At 36.5% G+C, this 18,076-nt stretch overlaps 1 protein-coding gene across 2 annotated transcripts in view; it reads right to left on the bottom strand.

Moving 5' to 3' along the window:
- Window positions 1-18,076, bottom strand: part of LOC129257303 (helicase ARIP4-like) — a 38,848-nt gene that overhangs the window by 7,664 nt on the left and 13,108 nt on the right. For both annotated transcript variants that reach the window (XM_054895597.2, XM_064096973.1), the window contains exons 8-16: window positions 17,878-18,054; window positions 17,001-17,115; window positions 15,264-15,426; window positions 14,211-14,453; window positions 13,593-13,693; window positions 4,742-4,862; window positions 3,703-3,940; window positions 3,050-3,149; window positions 146-351 (exon numbers count right to left, since the gene is read on the bottom strand). In XM_054895597.2, coding sequence (XP_054751572.2) covers window positions 146-351; window positions 3,050-3,149; window positions 3,703-3,940; window positions 4,742-4,862; window positions 13,593-13,693; window positions 14,211-14,453; window positions 15,264-15,426; window positions 17,001-17,115; window positions 17,878-18,054 — 1,464 coding nt within the window. The remainder of the gene's footprint in view (window positions 1-145; window positions 352-3,049; window positions 3,150-3,702; window positions 3,941-4,741; window positions 4,863-13,592; window positions 13,694-14,210; window positions 14,454-15,263; window positions 15,427-17,000; window positions 17,116-17,877; window positions 18,055-18,076) is intronic.

Genomic DNA, 18,076 nt, shown 5'->3' with positions numbered 1-18,076 from the left:
AAATTAAAATGATCGAGAATGATTCATCACTAGAACATGTTTAAGTTGTTTGTAAATCTTAATCTATGCATGATTAATAAACAGCTCTATGAAATGGCCCCTACAATATATTCAATAAGAGGTAAAAATATAATTATGGACTTACCAGACATTCCTTTCTTAGAGATCTGTCTATCATAGATCTTCTTTTCCAGCGTTTGGTCTGATACCAGCCTGTAGACGTGGCATTTCTTAGACTGTCCATACCGATAGACTCTGCATACTGCCTGAGCATCGTGACATGGGTTCCATGATGCATCCATGACAACCACTCGATTAGCACCAATCAAATTGATTCCTAAACATCCAGCTCTATCAATAATAAAGGATGGACAGGTGGAGTTCATAATTATATAGATTAGTATTATAAGAAACATTCTAACCTGAGTTAATGTTGTAAATGGCCATGAGTTATTTGGTCATTGAATCTTTGGACAAAGTATTTTCTGAAGAAGGTGAAGGCAGTGCAAATGTATAAAATGATGGGCAAAGGCTTTAACTGCAAGCATTGTTTAAGGAATGAAGATCTGTTAAGAAAGGTTATAAATTATGAATTCATTTTTCACACATTGTTATCTGATTGCACATACTAATGGGTGCTTGATTCACTTTGTTGGAAAGCCATTTCTTTATTGTGCCCCTATGTCCCTTTACAATGGAAATTTTCATTTACTCATGTGTGTTTAATATTCTCTGGAAATGTACATTCCATTTGCACATTAGATGTTCACAACTGCCTTGAGCTCTTCACTCAATTGGTGACAAAAGAAAGCAATACATCCTGATGGGGCAGATTACAAAGAAACTAAGCAAAATCAATGCACCCTTTATCCTCCTACTCTCAAGGGCACATACAATACATAGGAAATCCTGTTAATTGTTGTAAGGAATCTTTCACATGGGTCTATGTGAATTAACTCTCTTCCTACCTATCTTTTATATAAGCTTTTCTTTGCCCCCCATTTCAAACCAAAAATGTAATAATGGTTCATGTAGGACACACAAAATAACCATAAAATAAACTTAAGGATGTAAATATTAAGGACGTAATTTATATACACAACAAAAAAAGTAAGTCCCCCCTTAATCGAATTGCTGTAACTTTTGAACGGAATTATTTTGAGATATGATATTTCTAAGTGGTTTTCTACACTCATTAAGCAACTCCTTGGGAAAAATGAAATTGATCGGTTGAGTCACGCATGAGTAATTAAAGATTGAATTAAAAATGACCATTATTGAAAGTCACAAGAGTCGTTTTTCAGATTGTGTAAATACAAAGTTGGGCAAAAATTTTTTTAGGTGAGTTTTATGGTGTGAATGCTGTTTAACTATCCATCATTTAGCCACTCCACACACAATTTTGATATCGTATGTTTATGGTTGAGTGAGCACAATGTATTGTGACGATGGGGGTTTATGGTAGTATCCTCTACAACTTGTAAGAACATGTTAAAATTTGAAAATGTTGGTGGCTCCCCCGATTATAGGCCCCTCCCCATTCTAAAATTCTGGATCCACCACTGATTTGTCTATAAATTCAGCTGATCCCGAGAAATTGTTCGGAAAATAATACATTTATGCAGTATAAAGAGTATTCATTCCCAAGTTTTCGAATGTGCTCGCTCAACCATGAAAATGTCAAAATTTCAGAAAGTGTGTGGTGATAGAAATGATGGATGACAAAAACAACAGCGATTAAGTCACATTTGAAACCGAATTTGCCCCCAATATTTACGTTATTACCCTTTAAAATGAGTCTGTGACATTGAAAATACCCCTTTTCCCACTTTGCTCACTCATCCATAAATAAACATATCGATTTCATTTTTGCACGGAATTCTGCCCATAGGTTGATAAACATTACTGCCAAATGACATTGCTAAAGACAGCCTTGAAAAAAGTTCCACCATATTGAATAAGGGGTTCCTTATTCTTAAACATATGCACCCATAATGTACACAATTTCTATGAGAGAGGAAGTCCAAACTTTAACAAATGTGATATGAGGGTTTGTTTCATGGACGGTTTTTGTTACTTCTTCCAACAGTTATTTCATGAAACTTCGCACATGGCTTCAGAGTAATCCAAAAGGCGCGCACACCAAAATAACCATTCGATACGGCACAGAGTGGGGCCAAGGCCTTCAACTTTCTTCTCATTTGCATAATTTTTTAATATTGTGTGCTCACTGATGCATAAGAAATCGGGAATTTCATAAAAATCAAATCAAATGAACTATGCAAGGAGGTTTGTGACAGATATCCATAGTTAGCAATTGCATTTTTTCCAATAACGTAAAAAAGAGCTAATCACATTCCACATGTTAATTCAAGCGTGAATATTTAATTAAACGCGTTTGAATCATTGAAGCATGTTAACTGGTCATGAACATTACGAAAAAGTTGAGAAAAGATCATTTTCAGTTACCAAAATTAAACAATACTTGCCTATGATATTTGAAAATCGTATTTTTGTTTTCAATAGATGTTCATTGAACCGTGAAATGATGAATATTGTTGAAGATACTCTTCCCAAAAGTAATTGTCATCATATTCGATCATTTTTATCGATAGAAATGTGTAAAAATCCATTTATAGCAAATTTGGACTTGTGTTTATTCAACCGTGAAATTTAGCCAAATAAGTTGTATCGTCTTTTAGAAAGTACCTTTTACAAGCCATCTGACTATTTTTCATGATGAGAATGTGGAATTCGTTCCAAAGAAGTGGAATCAAAGTCATGATAGTTGGCTTGTGACTTTTGAAAAGTGACATTTTTGCCTTCTGGCGGTGCTCACTGAAGCATGACGTAAAATACGTCCATAACATTTACTCAGATGGTAGCTTATAAAATTACCTTCACGCTCATGTAAAAATGAATTAAAAACTCGCATTGGTTCGGAAATTATTGATGTTTGTTTAAGTGGGGACTTACTTTTTTTGTTGTGTATATTTTAAAGATTAACAACAATTTATTTTCTCACTAGACTATTTAAACATGAACTTACTTTGTTGAGAGAAGAAATAGCATGATTGTTTTATTATCAGGTGAGTTGAATCGATTAATCATCTTCTCTCTCTCAGATACAGCTGTGCTTCCGTCAAGTCCTGCAAATTAAGACATGAAGTACATCATACAGAGTTGTCTTTCTGAACCACAGCTCTTCACCACACAATAATCCCTAATTGTTGTGTAGGAACATCATCATCACCACTATCACCAATATCATCACCGCTATCACCAATACCATCACCATCATCATCATTGTCATCATAATCATAATCATCATCGTCGTCATTGTAATCATCATATTATTTGGGGGAGGCGCGATAGCTCAGTCGGTAGAGCGGGGGTTTCGGATTCCGGTGACCCGGGTTCGATTCCCAAGTGGTGCGCTAGTGCCCTTTGGTAAGGCATTTATCCTCATTACCAGGTCCCTCGGAGAGGACCTTAAGCCGTTGGTCCACTGGTTGCTTGCTCACAGGCATTCGTGCTTTCTTAGCAGTCAGGTAAAACAACCTCGGTATAACATCATCGTCGTCATTGTCATCATCATCATTTTTACATTAACATTATCTGAATAAACACTATCTCAATCATCAGCCCAAATAACAACAGCAATCAAACACCTAACATCGATGACTGCTTTATAAAACTTACTGAAGTACGTCTTGTTACGGACCCATTCCCTTGGCATGAGTGGAGGTGGGTTAGGTGGTTGAGGGATGGTGGACTTGGCAAGGAACTTCTCAATGATTGATAGGCAGCTAAGACTCTGACTGAATACAAGGATCTTGTCTCCGAGACGGATTGACTCTTCAAGAATGTGGAAGAGAAGGATGATCTTTCCTCCGCTGCAAAGTTTATCTTTGGTGTAGTTCTTCATGATGTCTCTTGCCTAGACAAGCATACAATCATATATGGTGTAATAAAGATAAGATTGAATTGTGGTCACACTCAAATCACTTTTCAGATATTCATGAAACATGACCACCAAAATTTTGTGTGTATAAACAAGCGCATGCCAAATGATCCACTAGAATGTGAGAAATTGTTCAGAAATTGGAAAAATTAACAAGGTTTTCTAATTGGAAACGTCTTTCCTCCTCAGTATAATATAATCAAGTTAAAGCTTACTAAAACTGCATCAAAACTGATTTTATTGGTCCAACAATTTTCAACTTGTTTTTTACAGACTTTCTCTTAAAATTTATAAATGACTAAATATGATTCTTTGAATTCAATTTGAAAAAAAAAAATTACGCTTATGTTCTCACAAATTTGAAGGAAAACTATCTCCTTATGCAGATCCTGCCACTTCGCAAATCCTTTTGAATTAATTTGATGAACTAGCATTATATTCCATCTTCAATCAATATTATGAATGATAATCAAACGGTATTACACAATAAGTGTTAGACTTGCGACTGATATCCATGTAATAATGTGATATTTACATAACAATGCACAGGAGAAAAAAGTATATATTACTGTGAATGTAGGAGATTTCAATGTAATGGAAATAATCCAATGTGTAAAAAAAGATACTAAATAAATTAATGATACCTGATTTATTTTAAACAATCTAGGAAACTTGGTTACCATTAAGTAACTTCTGAAGGTTTCCATGGCAAAGAAAGAATCAATGGCTCCACAGTACACCATGTATTCCTTTTTAGGATAAATTGTTTTTACTTACCCATTCAAATGAGATGATTTGTTGGACCTTGTCAACATAGCCCCCGGACGATGATCCTTCACCCCTTCTAGGACTCCGGTCATCAGCTGGTTTCTTGACTCCTTTCTGCTTACCTGTACACCTACATGTACACAAAAATAACATGAATCCTATTTAATTAGGCAGATTTCAAATTAGTTAAACAATACCCACCAAATCTATTGTGCTGTGTGAATTTTTTTAATCGAGCTCTATGACAACCATGTCAGAGTCATACACTAATATTATTATTTTTTTTTTTTGAAAAGCAATATGCTCTTACATTGATACTTGAACAAAATGTAAACATTGACTACCCCTGTAATTCTAAAGTCTTTGTTTAGAGATTACCCAGTGTCAGTAGGCAACTGGCTAAATTCTATAGAGCTCTAATCTTCTCTTTGTCACCATTGCACAATAGTGGCAGAGTCAGACTGGTAATCTTTAATCCATTACTCAAAAGTACCAGTGTATAGTAGAGAACATTCTTCTAGCTATAAAGTAGATTAGGATATTCCAAGTGTAAAGTGTATTATCTCCTCTTAAAGAGGGTGGATAGTTTTGGTAATTCCTCAAAATCGGCATGTCACCATTCTAATTAATTTGTATATTATATGAATGTGTATGTCCTAAAACAGTCATGATGTGGATGATATGAAATGAAAAGGTGTTTTTCATGATAAATTATGCTCTTACATGTGTGGATTTTACTTTGTCGGGATACCCAGCTTTTTGAAACGTAGCTGCATGCAGACACTCAAAGTGCGCACCACCGCCTCTGCCGTGCGTGTGCTACGCGAGAACGATAATGTAGTCCTCGCTACACAATTGCGTTGTCAATCAGTTTTACCATAGAGCTATTACAGCTCTATGGTTTTACAAAGCTCATAGTCGTAGATACATTGCCGTTTCCAGACTTTCCTTGCATGATTGCATCACATTACAACGAACGGCAGAGCAGACTTTAGATCTAAACAGCCTTGATCGATATTAGGAGTACGTACCTCATTCCTACCTTCCTTGAAGTTTGAACTTGCCCTTGGCTGGGGGCCGCTTGCATATAACAAACCTCGACCGTCCCATCTTCCCCATTAAAAAAATGCAACCACGATATTAGCTGTTGCAAATAAGTATCTGCTCTCTGATTGCTAATATAACACTGGAACAATTTATAAATCAGAATGAATATAACGTACAGCACAGAATTAGAATGGGAAAAACTTCTTTTTTTTGTTCTTCTCCGACTTCCCGCGTATTAGCCTCAGCTCATGTTGTTTCAGATTGACAAAAAGTTTTATTTTACGATTCTAATGATTCAAAAGAAAAGAAAGGAAAATGAAACCAACAGAAAGAACCCTTACATTCAAAGAAAATTCCAAGATTGTGCATCCTGTTTATGTTTTGGAAATGCATTGATTTAATTCTCACTAAAATGATATATAAACAGTCTTTGGGTTAATTGTGTCTGAATTCGTAGACTATAGTGTGCACGTTGGATGTATGTTCTGTGTATGCAGTAGGACTGGCCGGGAATTTCATTCACTTGTGCGTGGGTGTACGGTATGAGTGTGTGTGTTTGTGTTGAATAGTGCGTGTGGAGACGTTACGTAATAAGGTCAACAGATACATTGCATGCAATGATCTTGTATACCGGGCCTCCTAAAGGTCATGAAGAGTTCAGTTCACTGGTCATGTACATGGAGAGATCCTGCGTGTCCCGAGATAATTTGATTCAATCGAAACCATGGGCCTAGTATACAGCTCAGCATGCCGAGTTTCAGAAAACTGGCTATCCTATGGAATAAGTAATTTATTGGATAAAGTTCTGTAAATAATGTTATTCAGTTTGATCGTATATCTTTCCATAATATGGCCATTTCACATGGTAATAACCACTATCTCACTAACTAAATAGGCCTACCAAAAGAACAATAAAAATAATAATGTGGGTCGGGTGTAACGTCGATATAGGGCCTCGATATCATTTTATATATTTCCCCATAATTTTATTTTTTTCCTGAATATGTGGAATAACCGCTGAGGATTATATCTATGGTTCAGTCAGGTTGGTCCTTATTTTCAAATCTCTAATTGAAATATAATTCAAACAAGCCAGGGGGGCGGTGGGGGCGGTCGCCCCCCCCCAAAAAAAAAAAACGTCCCCAAAAAGAAAAAAAGAGAAAAAAGAGAGGAGAAAAGGAAAAGGGAAGGGAGGAAAGGGAAGAAAGGTATAGCTTTGAGTTTTTTTTTTCTTTTTATTCTTTTTTTTTCTCAAAAGAGAAACTCCTTCACTCTTGCTCTAGATTTATATATGAATTTTGCTTCCGCGCTGCGCGCGGTTAAATGACAATATTGAAGATCTCCATTGTTCCCCCCACCCTTTCTCTAACCCTGTTTTTCCACCTCAGCTATATATGTGTTTCTTGCCGGGTAAAGTTCAAATGTATACATTAGGGCATGGTTAGGCCGAAGTATATGAAGTTATCTTTTTTTTATTGATCGCGCAACTTCTGGTCGGGTCGGCTCCGGTTGGGTGAAATCTTTATATCAATTTCTGCCGTCACCTCCATAAAGTCAACTTCTCCCGCTTTTCAGCTCATTACTAAACAACCATAATTTTTGGGGCAAACAGGTTCCTAATTTAAAAAGAGGAAGGTATAAAATTCGTATCTTATTAAATAAAAAAGTACAATATTTTTTATCAAATTCTATTAAACTTCATGTCATTTCCCTGCACATTCATCTCCTGTCCTGTTTTGCGCCCTCAGTTTGAAATTTTGAATGACACCAAAGTTTCTTTATAATTCAAAATGAAGCGCTTCAGGATAAGTCAAAGAAATTAGGTATCCTTTTTATATAATTTCAATAAATCACAGAAGTTTCAACTTTTTGCGCACTATTTTCCTTGTAATGAAGTTCAATAATCTTAGAAAATTAATTGAATTAGAGCCGATCGGGTATTGGAGATATCTGCATTTGATGAAACGTCTGCCCTTTGAAATTTCAGAGTTTCGTTGTTCTTCGCGGGGAGGAATATCTTCCTCCCGGCATATACACTTCTTCTCCTCTGTTTTGCGAGTTAAAGATATGCACTGTCGCTAAATTGTTTGTAATCAAATCTGATCTTTCCAAGGGAAGTATCCAATATGTGTTTGAGAATACCGTTTTCTCGGGACCCTTTTCATGGCAAAAAATTGATAAAACGCTTTAGTTTCCGCGCTTCGCACGGGGTTATTATCATTTTAATTTCCTCCATTGTATTCCTTTTTTGTGCATTCACAATCTTTTTTGAAAACAATGTTCAAAATCACAATATAGTCAACTGAATTGGAGCTGATATATAGGTACTAAAGACAAGAGAGACGGCTCCTTTTCATTTTAATTTATGAAACACCAAAAGCTTCGCAAGGGAGGGGGAAACTCCCCCTCCCTGCACCCACCCCCTAGGGAGCGCGCTTCGCGCGCTCTGTAAGTGTTGGCACGCTTCGCGTGCATTTACCGCCCCCTCCAAAATGAAATCCTGGCTACGCGGTTGGTAGTGATCGAGGGACATCATCAACTCTCATTTGCATAATACTGAGTTGTGCATATAACTATTTTGTGAAAAATATAGGCTATGTGAAATTTGGAAATGCCATACTGATTTACTCATTTTTACATCCAATTTTGATGAATTTTTCAAAATTATGCTTGTTGGATTTTTTTCTATTGATTCAAATCAACATTTTTTTTCTGGGGTGGACTTGACCTTTAATTAAACATTGAACTGTGGGAGAGATGCAAAAAAAATGGCAGGGACAATGATTTACAAGCCAAGCACTGATCGATTTTCAAGTCATTATCAGAAAAAGGAGGTGAAAGAACGGGAAGGGGAAAAAATGCAATGAAAGAAAGAAATTATATAGAGAAAGAAAGAACGTAGGGGAGGGGGTTGGGTGGGGATCGAGCTGCATGGGAACGAGTCGTTGGAAATTTGTCTAGTCTGACAAACTTTATTATTGCAATTCTTTGTTTCTAACTTGACAACCAAACGATACACGTCCCTCATGAATAACCGGATATATATTGTCACTCGGACTGTTATGAGTGAGAGAAAAGCAAAAAAAAACCCAAAACAAACATGTTGCGATATCGGCCTAAATTAATTGCATCATAATTCATAGTGCATTGAAGTAATATTATTTCTTCACACACACTTTCTTGTGAAAATGCCTATTTGTTCAACTGCATGGCCTATCCCTTCCCCAATAGGCCTACCCCCCCCCCAACCTCACCAATCGCATAAGGGTGGACAAAATAATACTGCACGAGCAAGTATTTGGCCTTCGGCTGTATAAAACGTGTAATTTTTGTTTGTCAACGAAACAAAGTACGAATCTCTTGTAATGAAAAGATCTCTGACTTCATAATTTTATAAAGTCAAAACTTATTCCCAAAATATTTTATGAATGTGAGAAAGACCAGCGGTCGAGAATACAGCATATACGCCAGTTTTCCCATAATTTTTCTTTCCACATGTAAATTGGCGGATCAGGGCTGGGGGCGACCAAGGTATATTTTGAAAATTGCTCATAGACATACATTTTTATTTATTTACTTTAATAATTGTATGCATTTATTCATTCATTCATGCATGGTCATTTATCATATATTCTGTTTCATTTCCCCAGTGTAAGAGAGTCTTGCACAATAGAGCTAAATGTACGAAAATTGCCATTATAAAATATGGGCCCGTCTGTTTTGCTGTTTCCACCAATTTTTATTTCAAAATCCAAAATGATACATTTTCTTTTGTTCCACGTTCCAATAAATAAAAAATCTTACTTGACATCTAACACGAAACGAGTGACCATTTTTGAACTTTCTTCACAACGTAAAATTTTATAAGAATCTTTTTACTATAATTGGCGACCTTGCCTGACACAGTCCAATTCGATATTGCCATAAACTATATAAATCGCTCTTGTACCATGATTGGTATACCCTGGCCAAATGGCACTGGATGCATGATCAGTTTCAAGTTTCCAATTTGCACCTTTCTAATGAGTCTGAGCAGAAACACAAGTAAATAACTGTATATAGCTCCTTTATAGAGGCATATTTACAAATGATATGTTGGGTACAGGGGCGGATCCAGCTTCGCTGATATGGGGGGGGGGGATTTTTCAGTCACATTTTCCACAATCGGCCGCTCGAAGTTGATTTATGTATGTTTATTTGAAGGGGTAGTCCATTAGCTGTATTCCTATAAATCAACATAAATATTTAATAATCTCATAAGCCTTATATAAATAGTTCGAGCGCGAAGCGCGAGCTAATTTTGTATTTGAAATTTTAACATTCTGGGCAATGTTTGTGAGCCTGAACGAATCGTGTATATATGCAACTAAATAATTACTGCGAAGCGTGAACAGAAATTTTAAATATACGTTTTGATCTGATCGAAAAGGAACCATGCACCTGTCAAGGACGTCTTGCAGTTAGCCATGAATGCGTTGCATATTTCAACAATCAAATAGAAGTACATTTTTACCTAAAGAAGGGAAATTCTAAGCTTTTTTGTAAACGTAAACAGGATATGTATATCACTGAACTATTGATGCGAGGGCGAAGCGCGAGCGTAAAAAAAGAGATTTAGACTAAAACGGGACACATCATTCATGTTTTGTAAATAATGAAAAGGATGAGTAATTTGGGATCTTTCTAGATTAATAACATGAATAATGCGAGCGCGGATCCAGGGCGAAGTTCCCGGGTCCCTCTAGGAGTGGGGAAAATAAAAAAAGGGAAAAGAGAGGAGAAAAAAAGGAGGAAAAGAGGAGGAAGACAAATGAAAAAAATAAGGTGAGAAGAAGACTTGGAAAATACAAAAAAAATAAGAATCTTTCATATCACTATATGAATTTTTCGCTCGCACTTGCATGTTTGATATCGAGATACAAATAATCCTCAATGGGCTGATATGGAGCTTAAAATATCACGTTGCTTGATTTACAAATTGATTTTTTTAATGTGCAGCCGTAGTCCGTTTATGGTCTGATCGAGTATCAATGCAGCTCGCGCTACGCGCTCGCATTATTTGTCAAGTACCCAATCTCTAGTCTTCGTATTTACAATAAATTCTCAAAATATTCTTATTCAGGTCTGATTGTCAAAACATATCAGCTCTGATTGTCAAAACCTATCAGCTAGCGCTGCGCGCTCACATTTCGATTGGTTAGTTATTTATCTCTATAACAAACTATTTAAAATCCCTTTTCATGACAATTTATTTTAAAAAAAATCGGTTCGTGATTTGCGCTCGCATTAATTGTTAAAGATATATCAACCAATGCCTTCTATTCATAAATAGAAAAATACTTAGAATATCCAGTTTTCAGAAATTGATATTAACAAATTTCTCGCTCTTATTGGGCTTATTAGAGTAATAAATAAGATAACAATAACATTTCATGAATTGCTAATAACTATATTGTCTTTTTTTATAATTGAAAGAATTTTCATCTCGCGCTTGGGGACACTTAATAGGTAGATAATTTCTATTTTCATATGACAAAATGTCCTTAGAATGTTCCCGTCCTAGGTCAGAATAATTTCCGAAAAATATCCGCTCGAGCTTCGCGCTTGAATCATTTATTGAGTGCGATCCACATCCAGTCAGTTTCATTTTCAGTGTTTGAAATAGTTTTCAGATTAGAATTCTGCTCGCACTTCCCGCTCGCATTACGTAGGAAGATGCCTAATTACCCATCTTCACGCCTTACAAAACATGAACTAGTGTCCCGTTTTTAGCTCTAAATCTTAATTTTCCCCATCGCGCTTATCGCTCGTATTGTCTAGTTATATACCTATTCAGTTCAGGATTAATGCTTAGAATGTCAATTTTCTTGTTGGAATGTCAAAAATGTTCAGCCCGCACTTCGCGCTCGCATTATTCCATTCTTGAAATAGGCCATCATAATTATATAGGCCTATGTATCGTCTTCAATACTACAATCAGAACAGGTCCCTTGTTTATCAGGCCAGAATATATATGAAAAAAAAATCTGCTCGTGCTTCGTATTTGCAGTATAGTTATTAGTTAGATGTTTTATTTTCAGGACAAAATATGACATTTACGAAAAATTTTAACTCGCGCATCACTCGCACTATATTGAATAGTACGTATAGGATTATACATTTCAGGGGTCGCGGAAGTGAGGGGGGGGGGGGGGGCTCCAGCCCCTGCTTTTTTCCATAACCGTGTTCAAAAAAGTAAAAATGACCATTTGATTGTGATTTTTTGCATGGTCACCCCCCCCCCAAAAAAATAAAACATTTGACTCAGCCCCCCCCCCTCACTTTGAAAACCATTCTGCGGCCCCTGCATTTATGTTGTTTTATAAGAATAAAGCTGACTGTTAGGTCTACACCTTCAAAGAAAGAAAGAAACAAAAATCAACTCAGAGCGGTCGATCGTGGAAAATAATGGGTGAAAAATTCCCCCCCCCCCCATATTCGTGATATTGGCCGCGAAATTGATCTGCCTCTGCTATCATGTTAGCTCGTTCCATTCTTATTTCCTGTTTCCCTTGCCTCATTTGTTCTTTCTTTTCCTTTACTTGTTATCCTCTTTTTTTTACCTTTCCCTTTCTTCTTTAATTTCTCCCTTTTCCCACTTCCAAATTAATTTCCCTTCCCCAATGCATGCGCTGAAATATGACGTGAAAGACATGAACACATCGTACACGCAAAACTGTGTATGAACAGAATGCATAGAGTTGGATAAAGCGTGAGAGAATGTCAGGCCGAAGCGCCGAGCTGAGCGAGCGTGACCAATGTCCATCGCATCGCATCGCATGCAGCATGCAGTATAATGTATCTCGCAGTTTCAAGAACCATGAACCAATCTTGTCGCACGTGGAAATTTGTAGCCAAAATTTTGACAGACTCATCTCTAATACGTTTTCATGAACGTCAAAATAAACTACTGTAACATGTGAACTACAGGTTGGAGGGACAGCATAAGGGGTAAGTTAGTCCACATTTTTAAAAATAATTATCTAACCCATCTAACAAAAATTCAACGGTTTCCTGTGCTCCTCGCCGAACTCGCTGGGGGAGAAACTCGACGGAGGCCATGCTAAAACTAAGGAACAATGATCGACGAGCGCGTACACGGAATTAGCAGACTACGCTCTCGCAGGGATATTTCGGTTTGCTAAAAGTGGAACGGCTAGTGATCAACTAACAGGGGGAAAAATCAGTCGTGGACGAAAGTGGGCGCTATATAAGTGCGCATAAATTCAGCGAACTGTCTTTGAAATTCAGCCGAGGAGAATGATTTTATTTCTCGGAGTTTATTTAAAATTTAATATTTCCAAGAAGAAATTCTGTCAATTTCGCATCGAATCATCATCAGCAATCGTTATTCAATAGGAAAGATCCATTCAACTGGAATTTTTGTATCCTTTACCAACACTATCCACGAGCTTTAAATAATTGATCTTCTTAATTGAAAAAAAAAATCATTTTGATGACTTTTTGGCTGTTATAACTCCTGGTCATGTAGATAAACCAATTAGTTGGTGTATGCATGTTTGCGAGCAAGACTTGCTTAACATGACAAACACCTAATATCAAACAACATACAGTGAATTATCAGTATGGTGGATTTTAGTGGTATTTTTTTAGTATTCAATAGAAAATACTGATAACAATTTGACACAGAAAATGAAACATTTTGCATTCCTTCTTCTCATGTAATTTATATGACTTAAAAAAAGCTTTTGATCAGTATTTATTCAGTTAAACCTAAATAAATAATCCCCCATTGGAGATACATGTAACTTACTTTGCCTGAACTTCAGGTAAATCTAGATCAGCATCCAGGTCTTCTGCTAAACTATCTCTTTCACTCAACAGATCACCAAGAATGTCTGGATGGTTCCAGATCTAAGATGTATACAATTGAAGTGAGAAATTTGTATGAATTTGTATAAAATGTGAAAACATAGAAACTTCCGCTTAGGAAGTATTGAAAAGAGTAGAGCCCAACCTGTTGTATTTGATGGTATTTATGTACCAGCATGAAACCATGAATAAATTTGAATTGTTTATGAATTGCCACATTGAATGAAACAAGTTATTCTTCCACTTCTTCATTTGAAGTTTGTATGTACTGAATCTTCTTTTGTTATGACCCTTATCAACATTCCCCTTTTCTATCCAGGTTTATAAAAGCCCATCCAGAAGGATCAATTTAGTTTTCTTAGCACCTGTCTGAAATAGTCCTTGGGAAGTTGAGAATGTGCATACACTATGAATTAAAGGGATAGTATGGATACTGAGGATTAGGTTTTTTTTATTATAGGACACTAACTTGGAATATTATGGGGGCTGAGAGTCTAATGTGAATCAATACTAGTATTAAAACAAGAGTTTTTGAGCAAATGAAATGAAATCTACACACCTTGCAGCCTACAGAGAATGCTTTTAGAGGATTCGATGAACACCAGCCCCCTGCACCGGCCTCTGTGAAGCACTGCATGAAACGGATATAAAGGCCTCGTTGGAATGATGTTAGACGAACCATGATCACATGTTCTTCCTTCGGTGGTAGTGTAGAAAGAAGAACGTTGAAGCCTCGACGTTGGACGAAACCACCTAAGAGACTGTGAAGGACATGGGCTCGATACCGCATCAATCGCACATCCTGTTGACAGGGGTAAAATGAGAGCATTAGAAAATTATATTCCTTAAGAAGTGACCTTGTAAAGCCCCTTTCACAATTAGTGGTGTGCATTGTGATTGTGTGCGACATATATTGTGACCAAATGATTGCAAACGATTGCACAAGAAATTTTATCTCTTGTATTGAACCTGTATTTTGCAAGTTCAGACTTTCATTATAGAATTCCTAAACTCTCGTTTATAGATAAAATGACCATACCTATTCATCACTTGCAAATCAAAATTCTCATCTTATCCCTTTCCTCTTCTTCAATTACAGTGAGCTTTTGCTACCATAATAGAAAGCAGAGTAAAAAAACAATTGCTTAGTGTGAATCAAGTCTGGATTTGACTTTCCTTACAGTCTTCATTTTGAGGCTCTCTCTTTTTCCATATATTTCATTCGATCGTAGGACAATTCAGTGTTCATTAGATTTAGTAGTTTTAAAGCATAAAAGCAGGCAAGCAGTGGTTTTAGAAATATCAGTAAGCATTATTTTTTCAAACCGAAGAATTTACAATAAAGTAAATTCCAATGTACATGATTCTATGCTTCCATCCTTTATCCATTGTGTAGCATCCGAGCTGCTTATCATATGCAGACAATACACTTTACTGCTTAAATATGTCTGTAACTAGTATGGAATGCAAAAAAAAAAAAAAAAAATCCTGTATCCTCTTTTCATTCCTAACCAATTTAAAGTCAATTATCACTTTACATAGTTGAAATAAATAAAGGTATCTGAACTAAATAAAAAAAATGAAGGGCTAGATACAATTCTAGGTGACTTACATAAGGTGTACTGTCTATACACTGTCCATTAGCAATAGGCCTCTCAAAGAGATTAGCAAACTCATGGCGAGTACCAAGAAAGTTAGGCCTGACGAAGTCCACCATACACCAGTACTCCAGGAGGTTGTTCTGCAATGGGTAGCCAGTCAAAACCACTCTCCGTCTGCAAGAGAGTTAAAGAAAAAAAGTTTGAAATATGATAACTAAGCTGATTCTGTAGTGGTTCAGAGGAGGTAATCACAAGTCTTAGAAAATTAAACCCGTTAAGCAAAATACATGATGCAGGGATGCCACTAGGTGTCCTCCAAAAATACTGAAACTTATCGCGGGCAGGGACAGTGTCCAAGAACAGTGAATTGGGGCATTGGCAGCAGAAGCCAAAAAATTTAGGGGGGGTCCACCTTAAATTTTGGGATGGACACAGGTAAAAAAATGGACAAGCCAAAAAAAAAAAAAAAAAGTTATCAACAGAAATTCTAGGGGGGGGGGGGGGTCCGTCCCCCACCTCAAATTTAGGGAGGAAAGGACCAAGTAGCTTCATACCTTGTTGTGATTGATGACTATGAAGTCAAGGTTTAAAAAACTGACGGTAGTTAGTTGTTGTGTGTTGCTGCTAGAACGCTAGACCAAAAGCTTCAGTCTCTGTATTTTGGTTGTTCCGCTGAACCGCGTTGGCTCCACTCACCAATACATAAACTGAAGAGTTGTTGGCCCGTACGCAAAGACAACGTATCAGCACCCTGGGTTACATATCAGCATGCAGCAGTAATGTTAGATCTAACATTCGGCGGAAACCCGATTTTCGGATCGTTTTTTGTACATAAAATGTCACATAATAAAAAAATAATTACATCCAAATTTACGAGAAAATATAAAAAATTCAGAAACATCGTACCTTAGACCGCAATTACCGCTAATTCCTTTTAAATGATGATAAAAAATTTCATTGGTCATCGTAAGTTGCCATCTTGGATGACGTCGTTATCTTTACAGACGTATTTACCAGTCGCTATCATATCGTGACACTGCTTTGCGTTTGTCTATGTGCGTGCGTTCGGAACTTGACGCTCGCGTTGATTGGCCAGGATATCGAGAATTCTAATCGGAAAGCCTTGATAAAAGCATAACTCAATGAACGTAGTGGGCAGTGCGCGCATTTATAAATTATGTACTGTATAATAGCAAATATCTTCGGGAAATATCTCTCACTCGGTCGATCGACATGCATCGCTATCGAGAGAGAGAGGGGGAAAAAAGGAGGACTTTCTGATTTTTTTAATACACAGAAAACAGGAAAAGTCGGAAATACGGAAATAAGGCAGATAGCAGGGAAAAAGCCGGAATTCCGTATAAAGACGGAAAAGTGGCATCCCTGATGATGTTCATTAATAGAACAAACCATTTCAAAAGTAAAAGTTCATATTTTTTTTTTACAGTAATTCTTTTACAGTTTAAACAATTATGTGTAAAGGCATGGGAGAATAAAATTGGAACAAACTTATCAATTACATAAAGCAAGAATTTCATTGCAGCGCTGTCCCCTTATTTTTCAAGTAGTAAGATAAAAGCTAGAAAGGCGAGAAAAAATGATAAAAGAACAAGAACAAAGAAAGAAGAAAGTGAAAGTAATAAAAAAAAGTGTGCTGGGTAATGAAGTCACCTCTAGGCCACCCCCTCCAATCAAATTACCCTGGTGCCGCCCCTCATCTGTTGATGTGAAAGTTCATGTGTACAAACCTTGTTCTGATGTTCTTTAGAGCCTGTGAGATACCAGCATGACTGTTCTTGATCCGGTGACCTTCATCACAAACAACCATGTCAGGTCCTGGATTACACAATGCTGCCTTCATATCTGACAAACAAAACACATCATTTGTATTGGACCAACCAGCTCAAAGGCAACAATAATCAAACCAAAATCAATTATGAGCTTTGATGACAAATTTAAAAGAACAGATCCTTAAAGCACTAAAATGATGACTACTTATTTTGATATAGAAGTTTTTCACAGAGAGATTTAAGAATTAAAGAGAAAATGAGGACTGAGGCTAGGGGTTACTCCATTATGATGTGCATAATCTGCAAGGTTTGTTAAGACAAGGAAATCAGGTGTATAAGGACATACTCTCAAATATTGGTGGCAAGTAGAGAAGTATATATTTCATATTAGCTAATTTTCTATATTTCATTATACATGTATTTTGATGTGTGAAGACCAAATAATTATTTTGTATTTTAACAATGGATGGTCACATGTAAGACCAAAGAACATGTATGTAACGATTGATTAATAGAAATAAAATGTAAGGTCATGAAACTCTCGTAAGTCAAGCTTTGAAGAAAACTACAAGAAAAGTGTTTGTAATTTTCATGAAGTAATAAAAAATATCTTTTAATTAAAAAAATCTTCCGTATACACTTCATCAAGTTGATATTTTCTCAGCAATAGTTAACTGTCTAGTACAAAACACCTACAAAATAACAATTTTCTATTATGCAAAAATACCATTCAAGTTCTATCCTAATACTGAGTTTGCATTATATTGTGGCATCATTATTCTAAATAGTCCCATACAGCCAAATATATATGTAAAGTGATAATTATTTAATTTACCTATTGCCATTTCTTGTGCTGCCTCCATTTCATCAATGTCAATGACCTGAGGTGATGACTTCCCCGATTTGCTGGTCTTCTTCTTAGGTCGTCCAAGGCTGGCTTGCTTGGATCTCGCCAGCAGACGGTACATCTCATAACCCATAAGGAGAATACCTCCTTTCTGCCTCCATTCAGCTGATAAAAGAAACAAATAAAG

The sequence above is a fragment of the Lytechinus pictus genome, chromosome 3 (genome assembly GCF_037042905.1).
Source record: "Lytechinus pictus isolate F3 Inbred chromosome 3, Lp3.0, whole genome shotgun sequence".
NCBI classification, from domain to species: domain Eukaryota; kingdom Metazoa; phylum Echinodermata; class Echinoidea; order Temnopleuroida; family Toxopneustidae; genus Lytechinus; species Lytechinus pictus.
The sequence above is the reverse complement of the archived record's forward strand: the minus strand, read 5'-3'. Positions and strand labels throughout refer to the sequence as shown.